Raw genomic sequence first — 18,804 nt, 5'->3', positions numbered from 1 at the left:
TGTTTTTGAAATGCCACTTAGTTTAAAGGAGAATAAATATAGACATGAGGAATGACTTCATTAGCTTTACTGTTAGATGATTTTGGTGAGTGTAGTTCATTAATAATTTTCTTATATTCTTATATTAAAATAATACTATATTTTAATCATTCATGTATTAAAATAACAATTTTTTATATTAAAATAATATATTTAAAATATTCATTTATTAAAATAAGTAAAGTCAAACGATGAGTCCAGTCGCAAAACATCATTAAATGTATTATATCGCATTTACCTTCATAACATTCTCATTTAGACAAAGTTACATCGAGCAATTTTCTGGAAAAAATAATTGAAGCCATTCTTGCAAGATTTGAAAACCAACTTATGTGTATGTTAATGATTATTAATGTATTTGTTTAATAAAAATTAATGTTTATGTGAATGATTATTAATGTATTCATTTAATAAAAATAACCATTCAAATAGTAAATTAGTTTTACCAAATTAAAACAACACAAAAATTCATTATAATCATTTATACAAAGTTGTCGTTAACAAAACATATCACTACTACTTATATATAAATTCTAGGTCAACCGATAAAAATCAATATTAATAAATTGAAAATTATCATAACAATTCGAATTCTAGTATTCACTTTTCTGTGTGTGAGCTTGTAATGATCATTACCAATAAGATATCACTACTTAATTAATTGATCTTCTGGAATACTTTCTAAAACAGGCTTCCAAGAATCTACACCCAAATCATGTTTACAAATTTGCCCTCCTCTTAACCTCATAACACCAAGCAATTGCTCCAATGTAGTGTTCTCATATTCATCTTTGCAACTCAACATCTTTTTCAACTCTTCTTGACTCATCACCACTCTAATCCTCCTCACATTTCTAGAATCATTACCATCATTTCTTCTATCAACTTCATCATCATTTTGTATCTCAAACCTTACTTTCTTATTCTTCTTCATGCATTTTTCTTTCCTCGGCTGCGGTTCAAACTTCGACGATGAAGATGTTTTCATCTTCTCAACTTTTGCTTGATTGTTGTTGCTTTCATGATCATCTTGTGCTAATATTTTGTTGTTTGTGAAGCAGTTTCCCATTGTAGCAATGAAGCATACAACTCAACAAGAGATTGCTATTTATAAATATAAATGTAAAGTGGAGGGAGGGAAAGCACATGGAGTAACCGGTTGTTGCGCCGGGTGATTGAGATAAAGTAAGGGGATTCTCTTGCTTCATAAAACCAACACCATTAATATATGTTTTATTTTTTTTCAATTTAATTTCATATATACTTTGTTTCATTACTATGCATGAATATTGTGCTAGTCTATCTAGCCACCTCTTACCGTTACCTTAACATAACTAATGCATATTTCGAATTATTTTTTTTTAAATAAAATTCAATTAATATGCTCATTGCTATAAAAATATGTGTATGTTGTATTAAGTGGAGAGACATGCGAGTGCACAAACACCGTCTCACTTATATCTTTTTAAAAGGTAAAGTTGTCAATTAAACTACGAAATCCAATAAAAATAAATAAATTATACACAAACATTTGGTTATATCTCACCACAATTAATAATGAGATATTTTTAAAATGTGTTACCACATGAATATAATGTTTATATGCTCCATATTTTTTTCATCTCAAGAATTTCAAGTTTGAAGATCACACTCTATTTTCTATGGACAACAGTTCTGCAATACTTATCTTCAATTATGAAAAAAAATAAAAATAAAATAAAATTGAAGAACAAAATATTGTAAAATTGCTTCTCAACCTTCACATTTTAAGAAGCATAAAGTGAATAGCCGACGGTTATCTTTGACCCACAGTTTGAAAATCGTACTTTAAAGTATAAAATGGACGTTTTTGTAAAAAAATATTGTAGTGTCACACAATGAATTTTGAAAAATTTCTCTATACTATTAATCGTGATTTAAACATCTTTATTCCACAACATCCAACTTCATAAGTTTGATTTTAGTGAATCACGATTTTATCATCACTTTAAAGGTATTGAACTCTCATTTCTTGAATCTTTCACTCTTAATTGCAAATTATTTTGAGTATTTAGATCTCTATAGTGTCTTCATTACTGTGTTTTTTGATCTCAGTGGTTTTTTTGACATTTATCATTAAGAAGAAAATCAGATTCTTCTATTATCCCGGTGTTTAGAACAAAACCTTTTATCCAAAGGAGCTCCTGTAAGACCCCAATTTTGACCATAAGGTCCCTCATGGCATCATAACATTGCATTTGCATTGCCTCAAGGATCTTTAGCATCTTGGTTCCCTTTGCCTTTGGGTGGGACTCCTTGTGATTGGTTTGAGATCACCAAGCATCCTTGAATTATATATCATTGTTTCTCTTACTTTTGTTTACTAACCAAAATCACAAAAATGTGTCACTAACATCTTTTGTTTGAAGCTTGAGTATCATCCAAGACACTTTGTGGGTTCTATTTAGATGATCAGTCAACACAAGGGAATGGCTTGAGATACTTCCAACAGGTTCAAATGGGGTCTATTCGTCAGTCAAAACGTTAATCTTGAAGGAGCAAAAGTTTGTTCATGAGCTGTCATGCTCGCTAGGCGAGCAGAATGGGTCGCCTAACGAGTCCCAAGAAAAGCCACCAGAATCACCTATGCTCAGAGGAATTTCTTGAACTGTCATGCTGGCTAGGCGAAGCCCACGTGTTTAAAAATAAATAAATAATAAAAAACAAAAGAACGAAAAAAAATAAAATAAAATAAAAAAAATAAAATAAAATAAAAATAAATAAAAAAAAAAAAAAAAAAAAAAAATATAACAGAAATTTTTTGGACTTGGGCCTCTCTCATTTGAGCCCACAGGTCCACAAAAATCAGGTTATAAATTCAGAGTTTCAGTGAAACAAAAGGCCATTCTATTCCTATTACCCTGACAGGGAAAAAGATAGTGAGAGAAGAGCTAACAGAGTTCAGAGCAACCTCCAGAGACTGAAGGGAACTCATCGGCAAAGAACCAATTCCCTCTCATATAAACCCTCAGATTGCTTTGCAAACCCAATCGGGCAATTCGATTTCATTCGATCTCTCCAGTCAGGTTTGCCTTATTCCCATTACTTTATGCTTTTAATTTGAATGCTCTGAATGTATGAGGTATTATGGGTGAATTTGATACCCTTTTGATGCATGTGTTTGACAAGAGGTTTAGGCCTCCTACCCTTGGTTGCTTTTTGTGAGCTTTTTGTGAATTTTAATGGCATGATTCATGTGGTTACATTTTGATTTGGGGGCAACTCTTGATTACCCTATCTTGTTTCTCTAACCTGTTTGTTGAGTTTTGTTTTGTGAGGGATCATATGACTCTTGCAGAGATGACTTGCCTGGTGTTCCATTTTATTTGTGGGATACCACCTGGAGGTTTATTCCGATTACCTGTACTGACTCACTTTCTTTCATGGTGCTAGCTTGAGAGATCTCTGGGTTTCTTATCTCTTTAATTGTTGTTACTTCGGATCTTTATCCGTACGGTAGATCTCTCGATCCCTTTACTTTTCCCGCACGTTACCGATTTCTTAGGTTTCGTATAGCCTCTCGTGGCATGTCATTTAAGGTAGCGTGGTTCCTTCATCTAGGACTGCCTTTTTGCATGAGCATCCCTAAACACCCCAAACTCATTGATTTTTCTTCTCCTAAGAACACGTTATCTCCTTCTACTACAGGCGAGTAAGTCTCCAAAGGTTGAGCATCCGTTAGATTGCGTAGTAACGTCGTTCACCCCAAAACACAACCCTTACCCCATAGGTGGTCGAACTACGTTTCGCTCTGATTCTCATACCAGATGATATACGTAGGCATAAGACGCAATGTCTTAGCGAGCACACTCCTCTTTAACCCATAGGTAGCCGAGCTACGAAGACTCTGATTCTCAGATTCAGATGAGATACGTATGTAGTGGATGCGACGTCCGTGCGAGTCATTTTCTTTTGACCCTTCTTTTAGTAAGTAGTACATTAGATAAACATACATGCTTTTCTCATCCCTTCAATCATGTTTGCACAAATAAATTTTCACAAAAAAAACAACAACCTTTGCAACAAATGTGAAAAGGGCTCCCTAGGAGTACCTAGGATGCTTTGGGTGCCTAACACCTTCCCATTGCATAACCAACCCCTTTACCCAGATCTCTGACATTTTTACTAGTTTTTGATTCGATAAAACTTTTAGGTTTTTGTTCGCTTTCTAACCATTCCTTTGGATAAATAGAAGTGCGGTGGCGACTCAACTTGTATGATTTACCTTGGACTTAGTCAATATCTCTAATGGTAACGAATACCCCGCTACAGAAAAGTGGCGACTCTGCTGGGGACTGCAATTTTCCTAGTGGGTTTTGCCTACTTTTCATATTTGTTGTATTGTATATTTTTCTTTGTGTGACATATTTTTGTGCAATTTGGGATTACTGTATTGTATGTAATGATTGAATTGCTTGATATTAATTCCTTGTATGCTTGGTGATCTTTGTGAGATGAGTTCTATACCCGGACTCGAGTGCACTTAGGATAGGAGAATGGCATAGTCTTGTCGACTTGTGTGGAGTTATTCCTTAGCAAGTTGACTTGCAAGCCCATTCACTTGGTGGAGGTCATGTTGGGATCAATAATGTCACACAAGTAAGTTGTGGTTAGACATTACTCTTTCCAATATAGACCTTAGAAGCCAAGGACCTTAGTTTACCAAACCCATCTTGGCCTATTCATAGGATGTAGTGCGAAAGTCATTCAAGTGTAAGATTTGATACGATTGTTATGCGATACTACACTCATAAGAGTCTCTCTTGAGAATATTTTTGGAATACGAGTAGTCGTTTCTCCGATAATATCCAAAAGATGGGATGATGACTATGGGAACCTTTTGTAGAACATGTTTGGCAGGTTTAAACCTTAGTACACTCCCTTTGGGTGGTTCTTAACCTAACTCCATGCTCGTGACTTACAACAAACCCTTGATTCATGGTTGATCCGTTCATGAATCCTTAATATCAATGGAACTTGGGTGTTGATAAGGTGTAAACCATAATCCACCAAAATGGATGATTGATATTAAGGATAACATGATCCATCCCATGACCTTTGTTTGGTGTGCTTTGCTTGATCCTTGAGTGTGATTGTTGCATTCATGCATTCATGCACCCATTTGCATTCATATCATCAAAATAATGAGAAAAGTTTCAAGGAACTTAAGAGGTCTATTTGCAAAATTTTCAGACATTGAAAGACAAAGAAGGAATACAAAGAAGTACAGTTTCAGACAACCAGACTTGAAAGAGTTAAGGAATGTAGGTGTTTAATTGGCTGCATTATATGGTAAAACACTAGATGGTTACTAATGTCTTGACTGATGTCATGACATGTATGTGTGACTACATTGTAGTTACTGCAGGACTAGCTAACACAGGATTTATTGAATGTCAAACTGAATGCTGTGACATTCATACCTGTCAACAGATACTAAGGAATAGAACAGCAGGTGTTCTGTTAGAACTTAGTATTTATTACCAGTCTGGTTATCAAGGAAAGACCAGACCTGGCATAAGGCCTACTGACTGAATGTCAAACTGGATGTTATGACATTCATCATTGACAGCAGCTACTGAACATTAGACAGAGTGGTGTTCTGCTATACTTCAGCATGTAACTTAGTTTGTTATTCAAAAGAATAACAGAACTAACTGAAGGCCAAATGTGTAAATGTTAAGTTGGACACTTTGACATTTATTAATGTAAGTTGTTACTGTAGTATGGTCTTTTTGATCATGTACAGGTCAGCAAAATTGTACAGTCTGTTTTCTGGAAAAACAGACTCAACATATGGACCTTGATGTCAAGCTGAATGTCGTGACATTCATGCCTGACAGCATATGCTAAATTGTAGGTTGTTCAGTTTTCTGTTTCAGCTTTTTCTCAGGCTATTCTTTAGGGATTCAATAACTGAGAGAAAATCCAGGAAATCAACAATCAAGCTACATTCAATGAACCTAACAAATAGCCTATTTGTTAGTAACCTAAATGTTGAATTTATGGGAACTCGCGTGACCTTAAATTCAGGAGAATACAGGTGCAAAAGCCCAGGGTACTGCAATATAAAAGGAAGGCGTTCCTTCATTCAGTTTCAGGGATTTTGAGGCGTGAAGATTTTGTGTGTCCATCATACTTCACTGCTGTATTTTTGTGAGTCTTGTATTAGACGTATCTTGTAAGCCAAGCCATTATCAAGTAGATGATAGCTTTGGCATAGGGTGTTCATTGAGTTGTAAGTGTTGTGTCACTCAAAGCTTTTAAGCGTGAGTGCTGTGTATCTTGATTAAAGCTGTGAAGCACAATCAAGAGTTGTTTGAAGTGTGACTTCAACTTGTCTTTAATATTGTTTAAAGATAGTAATCACTGAGGTGATTGAGGGGGAGTGAGTAGGAACTCTGATCTTAGGTTAAGATTGAAATTGCATTGGGTAGTGATTAAGTGATAAGTTGTAAACGGGTGAGTTTAGCTTTGAATTGATACTACTAATAGTGGATTTCCTCCCTGGCTCGGTAGCCCCCAGATGTAGGTCATGTTGGACTGAACTGGGTAAACAATTACTTGTGTTATTTACTGCACTTACTGTTAAGTTCTGCATAATCCCTGTCTGTGCAGAATTGGATGTCATAACAACCCGTGTGACATCCCAAGTCTGATAACTAGAATTTCAATTGGTATTAGAGCAGGCACCCTGCCTGTGAATTTCTGGGTGAGATCTAGGGAAGTTACTTTCTAGTACCATGGACAAGGATTTAGGACACTCAAACAGACCACCCATGTTGGATGGCTCTAATTATGATGACTGGAAGCCTCGTATGATAACCTTCTTAAGGTCTCTAGACAGCAAAGTCTGGAGAGCTGTCAACAAAGGATGGGAACATCCAATGAGGACAGGTGAAGATGGAGTCAGTGTGCAGATTCCTGAAGAAGAGTGGGACAAGGAGCAAGAGGCATTAACTCTTGGAAATTCCAAGGCCTCGAATGCATTGTTCAATGGAATCAGCAAGAACATCTTCAGGCTGGTACACCACTGTGAACTAGCTAAGGAAGTTTGGGATACCCTCAAGGTAACTCATGAAGGTACTTCCAAGGTGAAGATGTCCAAACTTCAGATGCTGACCACCAAGTTTGAAAATCTGAGGATGAAAGAGGATGAGACTATTCATGACTTTCACATGAATATTCTTGAAATTGCAAACACCTCTGGTGGACTAGGTGAGAAAATGGCTGAAGAGAAACTTGTAAGAAAGATTCTCAGGTCCTTGCCTAAGAGATTTGCTATGAAGGTCACAGCCATAGAGGAGGCGCAGGACATCTGCAACATGAAGGTGGATGAGCTCATTGGTTCCCTCCAAACCTTTGAAATGGGCTTGGGTGAGTATGCTGAGAAGAAGAACAAAAGCATAACTTTTGTATCTAATGCTGAAGAGGAGTCAGAAGCAGGATATACTGGAGGTGATGAAAGTATATCAGAAGCCTTAGCCATGCTTGGGAGACAGTTCAACAAGTTCGTGAAGAAGATTGATCAAAGAGGTAGACCCAATGTCAAGAACATCCCGTCTGACATTAAGAAAAGATCAACTTCTGATGAGAAGTTCAATCACGGCAAGGGAATCCAGTGTCATGGTTGTGAAGGGTATGGACACGTCAGAGCTGAATGCCCTACTTACCTCAAATTGCAAAATAAGGGGTTAGCTATCACATGGTCTGAAGGAGACTCTGAAAGTGAATCTGAAGGAGAATCTGCCAAACATGTCACTGCACTAACCAGTGTTTGTGCCTCTGAAGATGACTCAAGTGCAGATGAACTGACCTTTGATGAACTTGCTGCAGCCTATAAGAAGCTGTGTTCCACCAGTGCAGAAGTGCGTGCACAAGGAGAAAAGCAAAAGAAACTCATCAAGGAACTGGAAGATGAGAGACAGAAGCAACTGTCTGTCATAGAGGGTCTAAATGGTGAGATAACCCTGCTGACCTCCAAGCTGAATCAGATGACTAAATCCATCAGAATGATGAATAAGGGAACTGACACCTTGGAAGAGATTCTAAAGGTGGGACAGCAGTCTGGAACCAAATCTGGCCTTGGATTTGGGAAAAGATCCTCAACTGAACACAAACGCCCAAAGGCTAAAGTTCAGAAGTTCAAGCGGAAGTCAAAGCCAATGTCTCAACATCGAGGAACTAGGATGAATGATCATCAAAAGAGGAAATACCAGGAGTGGAGGTGTCACCACTGTGGTAGGCTTGGGCATATAAAAGCCTTCTGCTACTGGATTCATGGTTTCCCTAACCAAGCCTTGCATGTTAAGCCTAAGCATAAAACACATAAGCGCTATGTTCCCATTAAGAAGCAACAATGGTATGCTAGGATAGCACACACTGCTCTAAGGGCTTCTACCAGAGAAGACTGGTACTTTGACAGTGGATGCTCAAGACATATGACTGGTATGGAAAATCTACTGGTAGATATTCAACCTCACACTACCAACTATGTGACCTTTGGTGATGGTGCCAATGGAAAAATAAAAGGTGTGGGCAAACTGGACTGTTCTGGAGTGCCAAAACTGAATAATGTGCTGTTAGTAAGAGGACTAACTGCAAACCTCATCAGCATAAGTCAGCTGTGTGATCAAGGGTTTCATGTTCAGTTTACTAAGGAGCTATGCATTGTGACAAATGGTGACAATCAGGAAGTTATGAGAGGAACCAGGTCCAAAGATAACTGCTACCTGTGGGAACCTGAAGTCTCTAACTTTTCCACAACATGCTCCTCAGCCAAGGAAGAACAGGATGTGAAGCTGTGGCATAGACGTCTTGGACATCTCCACTTACGGGGAATGAAGAAGATTATATCCAAGGAAGCAGTCAGAGGAATTCCAAAGCTTCTGATTGATGAAGGAAGAGTCTGTGGAGAATGCCAGGTGGGCAAGCAAACCAAGATGTCACATCCGAAGCTGGGACATCCCACAACCTCCAGAGTTCTGGAACTGTTGCACATGGACCTAATGGGACCTATGCAGGTTGAAAGTCTTGGTGGGAAGAAATATGCATACGTGGTGGTGGATGACCATTCCAGATACACGTGGATAAGCTTCATCAGAGAGAAGTCAGATACATTTGATGTCTTCAAAGACCTGTGCATAAGACTTCAAAGGGAAAAGGACAGTTGTGTGGTCCGGATTAGAAGTGATCATGGTACGGAGTTCAAGAATTCCAAGTTTGATGAGTTTTGCTCGTCTGAAGGAATAAGTCATGAGTTCTCCTCCCCTATAACTCCTCAGCAGAATGGAATAGTTGAAAGAAAAAATAGAACTATTCAAGAATCTGCCAGAGCAATGATTCATGCAAAGAAGCTCCCCATGCACTTCTGGGCTGAAGCAATGAATACCGCATGCTATGTTCACAACAGAGTCACCTTGAGAAAAGGAACCTCCTCCACTCTATATGAAATATGGAAAGGCAGAAAACCCACTGTGAAGTACTTTCATATCTTTGGAAGTAAATGCTACATTCTCACAGATCGTGAACAGAGAAGGAAGCTAGATCCCAAAAGTGATGAAGGTATATTTCTGGGGTACTCCACTAACAGCAGAGCCTACAGAGTGTTCAACTACAGGACCAATGTCCTGATGGAATCCATAAATTTCATTGTGGACGACAAAGAGGAAGGAACCGATGTCATGGAGGATGTTGAAACATTCCTTGACAGTTCAACTGACAGTCCAGTCAAGTCTGAAGAAGTACAGGAACCTCCTCCTGAATGTGAAGTAGATGTAACCACCAAAGTGCCATCTATCAGAATTCAGAAAGACCACCCTAAGGATCTTATCATAGGGGATCCCACCAGTGGTGTAACTACCAGGTCAAGAGGAATAAACTCAAATTCCTGCTTTGTATCCAAGGTTGAACCAAAGAATGTGAAAGAAGCCCTGACTGATGAATACTGGATCACTGCCATGCAAGAGGAACTTGAGCAGTTCAAAAGGAATGAAGTCTGGGAACTAGTTCCAAGACCTGAAGGGACCAACATCATTGGTACCAAGTGGATCTACAAAAACAAATCTGATGAGAAAGGAGTAATTACTAGGAATAAAGCAAGACTAGTAGCTCAAGGATACACTCAAGTTGAAGGGGTAGATTTTGATGAGACATTTGCTCCTGTGGCTAGGCTTGAGTCCATCAGATTGCTGTTGGGGGTAGCATGCATCCTGAAGTTTAAGCTATTCCAAATGGATGTGAAGAGTGCATTCTTGAATGGCTACCTGAATGAGGAAGTTTATGTGGAACAACCTAAAGGGTTCTGTGATCCTAACCAACCTGAGCATGTATACAAGTTGAGGAAAGCCTTGTATGGGTTGAAACAAGCACCTAGAGCATGGTATGAAAGGTTAACCGAATTTCTGACCTCAAATGGATACAGAAAGGGTGGCATAGATAAAACCTTGTTTGTGAAGGATGAAGAAGGCAAAATCATGATAGCTCAAATCTATGTTGATGATATAGTCTTTGGTGGAATGTCAGAACAAATGGTTCAAAAATTTGTTCACCAGATGCAGTCTGAGTTTGAAATGAGTCTAGTGGGAGAACTGACCTATTTCCTTGGAATGCAAGTAAACCAAATGGAGGACTCTATGTTTCTCTCCCAAAGCAAGTGTGCCAAGAACATAGTTAAGAAGTTTGGTATGGATAATGCTAGGCACAAGAGGACTCCTGCTCCCACTCATCTGAAGTTGACCAAAGATGATGGAGAGCCTAGTATTGATCAATGCCTGTATAGAAGCATGATAGGTAGTCTGCTGTACCTAACTGCAAGTAGACCTGACATTTCTTATGCAGTTGGAGTGTGTGCCAGATATCAAGCAGAGCCTAAGGTGAGCCACTTGAATCAAGTCAAACGGATTCTCAAGTACATCAATGGGACCTGTGACTATGGGATGCTGTATTCACATGGGTCTGAGCCTGTCCTATCTGGGTACTGTGATGCTGACTGGGCTGGGAGTGCTGATGACAGAAAAAGCACATCAGGTGGATGCTTCTTCTTAGGAGACAACCTCATATCTTGGTTCAGCAAGAAGCAGAATTGTGTTTCTCTGTCCACTGCAGAGGCTGAATACATAGCTGCTGGAAGCAGTTGTTCCCAACTGGTTTGGATGAAACAGATGCTCACTGAGTACAATGTCACTCAAAATGTCATGACATTGTTCTGTGATAATCTCAGTGCCATCAATATCTCCAAGAATCCCATCCAACACAGCAGGACCAAACATATTGACATTAGGCACCGCTTCATCAGAGATCTGGTGGAAGACAAGGTGATCACTTTGGAACATGTAGCCATGGATCTTCAACTGGCTGACATATTTACAAAGGCTCTGGATGCTACTCAGTTTGAAAACTTAAGGAGCAAACTGGGAATATGTCTCTCTGAGACCTTATAGCAACCACTGATGGTTGGGATAAATTGTTTAATATCTCTGCCTATTAAACAATTTATACTAGGCCATGATTGGTCAACAGATCATAGCTATGCTACTTGCAACAAGGGTGGATACAAGAGGGTAAGGAGACACCCTACTGTGAGAAGGCCAATGTACCTGCAGGAGTTCAAGGATGTTGTTCATGCAGGAGTGGTTCTGGATGTCAGAAACAAAATCATGGCATCTGATATGGTGGTACCTACTGTAAAGCAAAAGTGGGTGATTACTTGATCAAAGCTGTGAAGCAAGATCAAGTGGATGGTAACTTGGTTGAAACTGTGAAGTAAAACCAAGTCTGTAACTCTGTCGTTATTCTCTGGTTATGTTGTTGGCTTTGGCAACATTTTTGACAAAAAGGGGGAGTAACCCCTGACAAACAGAGTGGGTCTCTACAACAGACTCTCATGACGACAGATTCCTCCCCTGCAGCGATTGTGTGTTGAAGTTTAAATTTAACTTCTGTATGTGTGTGCTGTTGTGTGAAGTTTTTATTTAACTTCCATGTGTGTGAGTGTGCTGCCACTCTGAGTGTATTAGCTAGTATTAATTCCTGCTAGGTGTGTGATTCCGCTGCTATGAACTCTGTTATGGGGATCAAAGTGTTTTAGCCAAAAATTTGCCAAAGGGGGAGTTTGTAGGTGTTTAATTGGCTGCATTATATGGTAAAACACTAGATGGTTACTAATGTCTTGACTGATGTCATGACATGTATGTGTGACTACATTGTAGTTACTGCAGGACTAGCTAACACAGGATTTATTGAATGTCAAACTGAATGCTATGACATTCATACCTGTCAACAGATACTAAGGAATAGAACAGCAGGTGTTCTGTTAGAACTTAGTATTTATTACCAGTCTGGTTATCAAGGAAAGACCAGACCTGGCATAAGGCCTACTGACTGAATTTCAAACTGGATGTTATGACATTCATCATTGACAGCAGCTACTGAACATTAGACAGAGTGGTGTTCTGCTATACTTCAGCATGTAACTTAGTTTGTTATTCAAAAGAATAACAGAACTAACTGAAGGCCAAATGTGTAAATGTTAAGTTGGACACTTTGACATTTATTAATGTAAGCTGTTACTGTAGTATGGTCTTTTTGATCATGTACAGGTCAGCAAAATTGTACAGTCTGTTTTCTGGAAAAACAGACTCAGCATATGGACCTTGATGTCAAGCTGAATGTCGTGACATTCATGCCTGACAGCATATGCTAAATTGTAGGTTGTTCAGTTTTCTGTTTCAGCTTTTTCTCAGGCTATTCTTTAGGGATTCAATAACTGAGAGAAAATCCAGGAAATCAACAATCAAGCTACATTCAATGAACCTAACAAATAGCCTATTTGTTAGTAACCTAAATGTTGAATTTATGGGAACTCGCGTGACCTTAAATTCAGGAGAATACAGGTGCAAAAGCCCAGGGTACTGCAATATAAAAGGAAGGCGTTCCTTCATTCAGTTTCAGGGATTTTGAGGCGTGAAGATTTTGTGTGTCCATCATACTTCACTGCTGTATTTTTGTGAGTCTTGTATTAGACGTATCTTGTAAGCCAAGCCATTATCAAGTAGATGATAGCTTTGGCATAGGGTGTTCATTGAGTTGTAAGTGTTGTGTCACTCAAAGCTTTTAAGCGTGAGTGCTGTGTATCTTGATTAAAGCTGTGAAGCACAATCAAGAGTTGTTTGAAGTGTGACTTCAACTTGTCTTTAATATTGTTTAAAGATAGTAATCACTGAGGTGATTGAGGGGGAGTAAGTAGGAACTCTGATCTTAGGTTAAGATTGAAATTGCATTGGGTAGTGATTAAGTGATAAGTTGTAAACGGGTGAGTTTAGCTTTGAATTGATACTACTAATAGTGGATTTCCTCCCTGGCTTGGTAGCCCCCAGATGTAGGTCATGTTGGACTGAACTGGGTAAACAATTACTTGTGTTATTTACTGCACTTACTGTTAAGTTCTGCATAATCCCTGTCTGTGCAGAATTGGATGTCATAACAACCCGTGTGACATCCCAAGTCTGATAACTAGAATTTCAAGGAATTTGACATCTTATGTATTAGATCCTTTGGGTTTCAAGGCTCGTTTTGGGAAGCTTCTTCCTCTTCTGACTACTCAGGTGGATGAAGGATTGGTGAGTGTATTGGTGCAGTTTTATGATCCCTTGTACCGTTGCTTCACGTTTCTGGATTTCCAGCTTTTGCCTACCCTTGAGGAGTATGCTTACCTTGTGGGTATACCTATTCTAGACCAGTTGCCGTTCAGTGGCTTGGAGAGTATTCCTACTTCTCAAGAGATAGTTGACATGTTACACATAGATGAATCTCTGGTTGGTGCTCATATGACTACCAAAGGTGGAATTCAAGGTCTCCCTTATGAGTTCCTCATTTCTCAAGCTACTATATATGGGAAGGCCATGAGTGAGGATGCCTTTGAAGCCATATTTGTACTTCTCATCCATGGATTGGTATTGTTCCCCAACATCGACAAGTTTGTAGATGTGAACGCTATTAGGATCTTCTCTACTCTTAATCCCGTTCCGACTCTGTTGGGCGATACCTACTTCTCTTTGCATATGAGGAATGCAAAGGATGGTGGTGCCATTGTGTGTTGTTTGCCTCTGTTGTATAAGTGGTTTATTTCTCACTTACCTCGGACGGTCGCTTTCAAGGAGAACAAGGAATGTCTACGGTGGTCCACGAGACTTATGTCTCTCACTAATGATGATATCTCTTGGTATAACCATGTGTATGATGGTGTGCGGATTATTGACTCTTGTGGCGAATTCTCCAATGTACCTCTTCTTGGTACATGTGGTGGGATTAACTACAATCCTGTTTTGGCACGTCGGCAACTTGGGTTCCCCTTAAAGGATAAACCCAATAACATTCTGTTAGAGGGTGTATTCTTTCAGGACGGTAAAGATCCCCAAGGCTTGAAAGCTAGGATGGTCCGCGCTTGGCGCAAGATTCATAGGAAAGGAAGGAAAGAGTTGGGTCCTAAGAATTGCATCGCTTTGGAGCCTTACACTGTTTGGGTTAGGAAGAGGGCGTCTAAGTATCTCATGCCTTACGAGTATCTGAGACCTACACCTATGATTATGGCTGGGCCTTCAACCCTCCCTAATCAAGGAGTAGAGGAGTTGAGAGACGAAGACCGTTCACGTGCCTGGATCCGTGAACGTGAAGAGTTGCTTCAGCAGATTAAGGAGAAGGATGCGTTGATTGAGTTTCTTGAGCATCAGGTTATTGATGACCCTGATGATGTATGGACTTCTCTACTTCCTCAGTCTTCTAAGTTCTGGAAGAGGAAGTATGATCGACTCGCCAAAGAGAAGGCCGATATGGAGGCAGCCTACGAGAGGGAGGTGAAGAGGCTTCGCGCATCTTATCTTCCTGTGTCCCGAGCTTTGGATGATTGTTTCTAGGGATCCATAGGATGATTATTTTCCTTTTCTCTTGTATATGATTGACGATGCTGCACTTCTTTTCCCTGATATTATTTGATGAGATATTTCCATATGTGATAAAATGCTTAATATTTCCAGAATTTGCAAATAAAACTCTAAAGTTCCTTTGAAATAAAAAACAAATCATATGCACAAACATTGCATGCATCATATGCATAAACAAGTTTTGTTTCTGGTCCTTTGCCCTGTGGTCTAACTCTGTGTCCTTCATTTATTTTGAAGATAAGATGACTCACCGGTACTACACTAGAGCCAACATTTCAAGACTGATGGACCACTTAGAGCAAGAGAACCGCGAGCTGAAAGAGGAAGTGGCCAGATTGACTTCCCTAATGGAGTCACTCATGGCTGCCCAGAGCCAGTCTTCTCCGACACCTTCAACTCCTCCCTAGAGGACAGTTGTCTCTGAGATTGTCTCCTCTACTGTGCCCGCTGCCAGTGCACACTTTGTTCCAAAAGCCATGCCAACCGGGTTCCCGTGGGGGATGCCTCCCAATTTCATGCCTGAGGGTCCTGTTCCTACCTTTGCTTCTCTGCCGGCATCTAGCCCGGTCCTTGCCGTTCCTCCTCCTGTCGTGCATACTTTGCCCAGGGTAGACGACACCATCTATCATTCTGAGCCGTCTGAGGGTCCAGATGTTTATGAGAAGATGGATGCTATGAACGATCAATTTCTTGAGCTTCGCAAGGAATTGAAAACTCTCAGAGGGAAGGATCTTTTCGGCAAGTCTGCTGCCGAACTCTGCTTGGTTCCAAATATGAAGATCCCTGTGAAATTCAAGGTTCCTGATTTTGAAAAGTAAAAAGGAAATACTTGTCCTCTCAGCCACCTGGTCATGTATGCCAGGAAGATGTCGACTCAAACCGATAATGACCAACTACTCATCCACTACTTTCAGGACAGTCTGTCCGGTGCCGCTTTGCGTTGGTACATGGGTTTAGACAGTGCGAACATCCGATCCTTCAATGATCTTGGCGAAGCCTTCGTCAAGCAGTACAAGTACAACGTGGATATGGCTCCCGATAGAGATCAATTGAGAGCCATGTCCCAGAAGGATAAAGAAACATTTAAGGAGTACGCCTAGAGGTGGCGAGAGGTGGCAGCACAGATCGTGCCTCCGCTAGAAGAGAAAGAGATGACTAAGATCTTTTTGAAGACTTTAAGTTCTTTTTATTATGAGCGGATGATTGCTAGCGCTCCTTCTGACTTCACCGAGATGGTGAATATGGGGATGCGTCTAGAAGAAGGGGTCCGTGAGGGACGGTTAACCAGAGAAGAAGGCTCTTCTGCCAAACGTTATGGGGCGTTTGCAAAGAAGAAAGATGGAGAGGCACATGCTGTGATCTCCCATGAGAAACCAAGAAGACCCTTTGTGAGGAGGAAGACTGTGCGTCCCGCCAGTAACCAGCACCAGGTGGCTCATATAGCACCTGTTTTTAGAGACAATCAACAGTATCAGCAACATAGTAACAATCAGCAACCACATCCGCAATATCAGCAACAACAACACCGACCGTAGTAGCAGGCCTACCAGCCTCGAAACAGTAATCAAACCAGCACGAGTTACGAGAGGAAAAGGGTCACCTTCGATCCTATTCCTATGACGTACGCAGAGTTATATCCCTCTTTGATAGAAAGGAATCTGAATACTCCGAGAGACCCACCGACTATACCTGCTAACCCCCAGTGGTGGTATAAGCCTGAGTTACATTGTGTTTACCATTCTGGTGCTCCCGGCCACGACGTGGAGAATTGTTACCCTTTGAAGACCAAGGTTCAAGACCTTGTGAGGTGTGGTATTTTATGTTTTGAGGACATAGGCCCTAATGTGAAGAAGAACCCATTGCTCGAACATGGGAAATCTGTCAATATGGTCCAGGGTTGCCCTGGAAAATACAAGGTCAAATATGTCAGTCATATTCAACAGTCTCTGGTCCAGATGCATCGTTTGTTGTGTGACTACAGTCATTATGAGCATGACCATGATAGATGCCGAGTCTGCTCTGTTAACCGATTGGGTTGTTGCCAGGTGCGCAAGGATGTTCAGGAAATGCTGGACGAAGGAGTCATTGAGATCCTTCAAAACAGGAATATTGATGAAAATGAGCCTGAGGTCAATGTGATCTCCCCAGTGTTCCGGATACCCGAGCCAGTTATCATCAAGTACAATGGTAGCAAGTAGAAGGCTTCTCCCGCTCTGATCATTAAGCCTGTTGGTCCTGTGTCTTACTCTTCTGAAAAGGCAGTTCCCTATCGCTACAACACCGTAGCAGTAGAGAATGGGAAAGAGGTGTCCTTGCCCTCTTCTTCTGTTGTGAATATTGTCGATGTTAGCGGTTTTCCCCGTAATGGCCGTGTATTTTCAGCACCGCCGAAGCCTCAAATTAATGCTGATTTTGTTGAACGCCCGATTGGGAACGTTGTGAATTCTCCGAATCCGGCACTTGCTGTTAAGCCCTCCTCCGTACTGAAAACTCCTACTTCTGTTGGCCCAAGTGCCAATGAGAAAGAAGACTGTGATGAGATGCTGAGACTCATCAAGAAAAGCGAGTACAATGTTGTAGACCAACTTCTACAAACGCCATCCAAAATATCTGTGTTATCCTTACTCTTAAATTCAGAACCACACCGAGAGGCTCTGCAGAAGGTGTTGGATGTGGCATATGTAGATCACGATGTTACTTTGGAGCAATTCGATAGCATTGTTGCAAACATTACTGCTTGCAACAACCTGAGCTTTTGTGACTCTGATCTCCCAGAGGAGGGAAGAGACCACAACTTGGCTTTACACATATCTATGAATTGCAAAGACGACGCCATGTCCAATGTGCTGGTGGACACCGGGTCATCATTGAATGTATTGCCAAAGTCCACTCTCTCAAAGCTATCATATCAAGGGCCTCCCATGAGGCAGAGTGGAGTAGTTGTGAAGGCTTTTGATGGGTCTCGCAAAACTGTGATTGGGGAAGTTGATCTCCCAATCAAGATCGGACTGAGTGATTTCCAGATTACCTTCCAAGTTATGGACATTCACCCATCATATAGTTGTCTCTTAGGCAGACCATGGATTCACGAGGCAGGCGCCGTGACGTCCAACCTACACCAGAAATTGAAATTCGTGAAAAACAAGAAGCTGGTGGTGGTAGGGGGAGAAAGGGCTCTCCTGGTTAGCCATTTGTCTTCCTTCTCTTATATAGATGCTGAGGTTGAAATTGGAACTCCTTTCCAAGCTTTATCTATAGCTGAGCCTATTGAGAAGAGAACTCCTTCATTTGCTTCCTACAAAGATGCAAAGCTGGCCATTGAGCGTGGTGCAACTACTGGTTTAGGAAAAATGATTAAGTTAGAAGACAACGAGTCCCGGGCTGGCATAGGTTTTTCTTCTGGTACTTTCAACAAGCAAGGGTTATTCAAGAGTGGAGGTTTCATCCACACTGGTCTAGATGAGGAGGCTGCTGCCGTTTTAGAAGAAGATGCAGAGGATTCTGGCAATTTCATCATCTCTGGAGGGGTCTGCAACAATTGGGTCGCTGTGGATATTCCAACAGTTGTCCATAAGTCAACGTAATGATCACTTTGTTTAAAAACCCTTCTCCCATGCCAAAAGGAGGAGTGATAACATTGTTGGCAGCATAAATACAATGATATTTTCATTCAATAAATTCATGTTAAATGTTTGTTTTTCCCATTTATTTTCCCTTTTTGTTTTTGCATGAAATTGGTGATCACATAAAACCCTAAAAAATAAAATAAAATCAACCTTCTCATCTG

The 18,804-nt window shown here is 40.4% G+C and overlaps 1 protein-coding gene across 1 annotated transcript; it reads right to left on the bottom strand.

The window, feature by feature from the left end:
• Positions 1-583: 583 nt before the first annotated feature.
• Positions 584-1,225, bottom strand: LOC127105667 (uncharacterized). The gene has a single exon (XM_051042868.1). It carries the CDS (start codon positions 1,106-1,108, stop codon positions 689-691), a length of 420 nt encoding a protein of 139 aa, XP_050898825.1. The 5' UTR covers positions 1,109-1,225; the 3' UTR covers positions 584-688.
• Between the last annotated feature and the right edge of the window lie 17,579 nt (positions 1,226-18,804).

Source organism: Lathyrus oleraceus, chromosome 7, assembly GCF_024323335.1.
Source record: "Lathyrus oleraceus cultivar Zhongwan6 chromosome 7, CAAS_Psat_ZW6_1.0, whole genome shotgun sequence".
Taxonomy (NCBI): Eukaryota; Viridiplantae; Streptophyta; class Magnoliopsida; order Fabales; family Fabaceae; genus Lathyrus; species Lathyrus oleraceus.
This window is presented reverse-complemented; position numbering and strand designations above follow the sequence as displayed.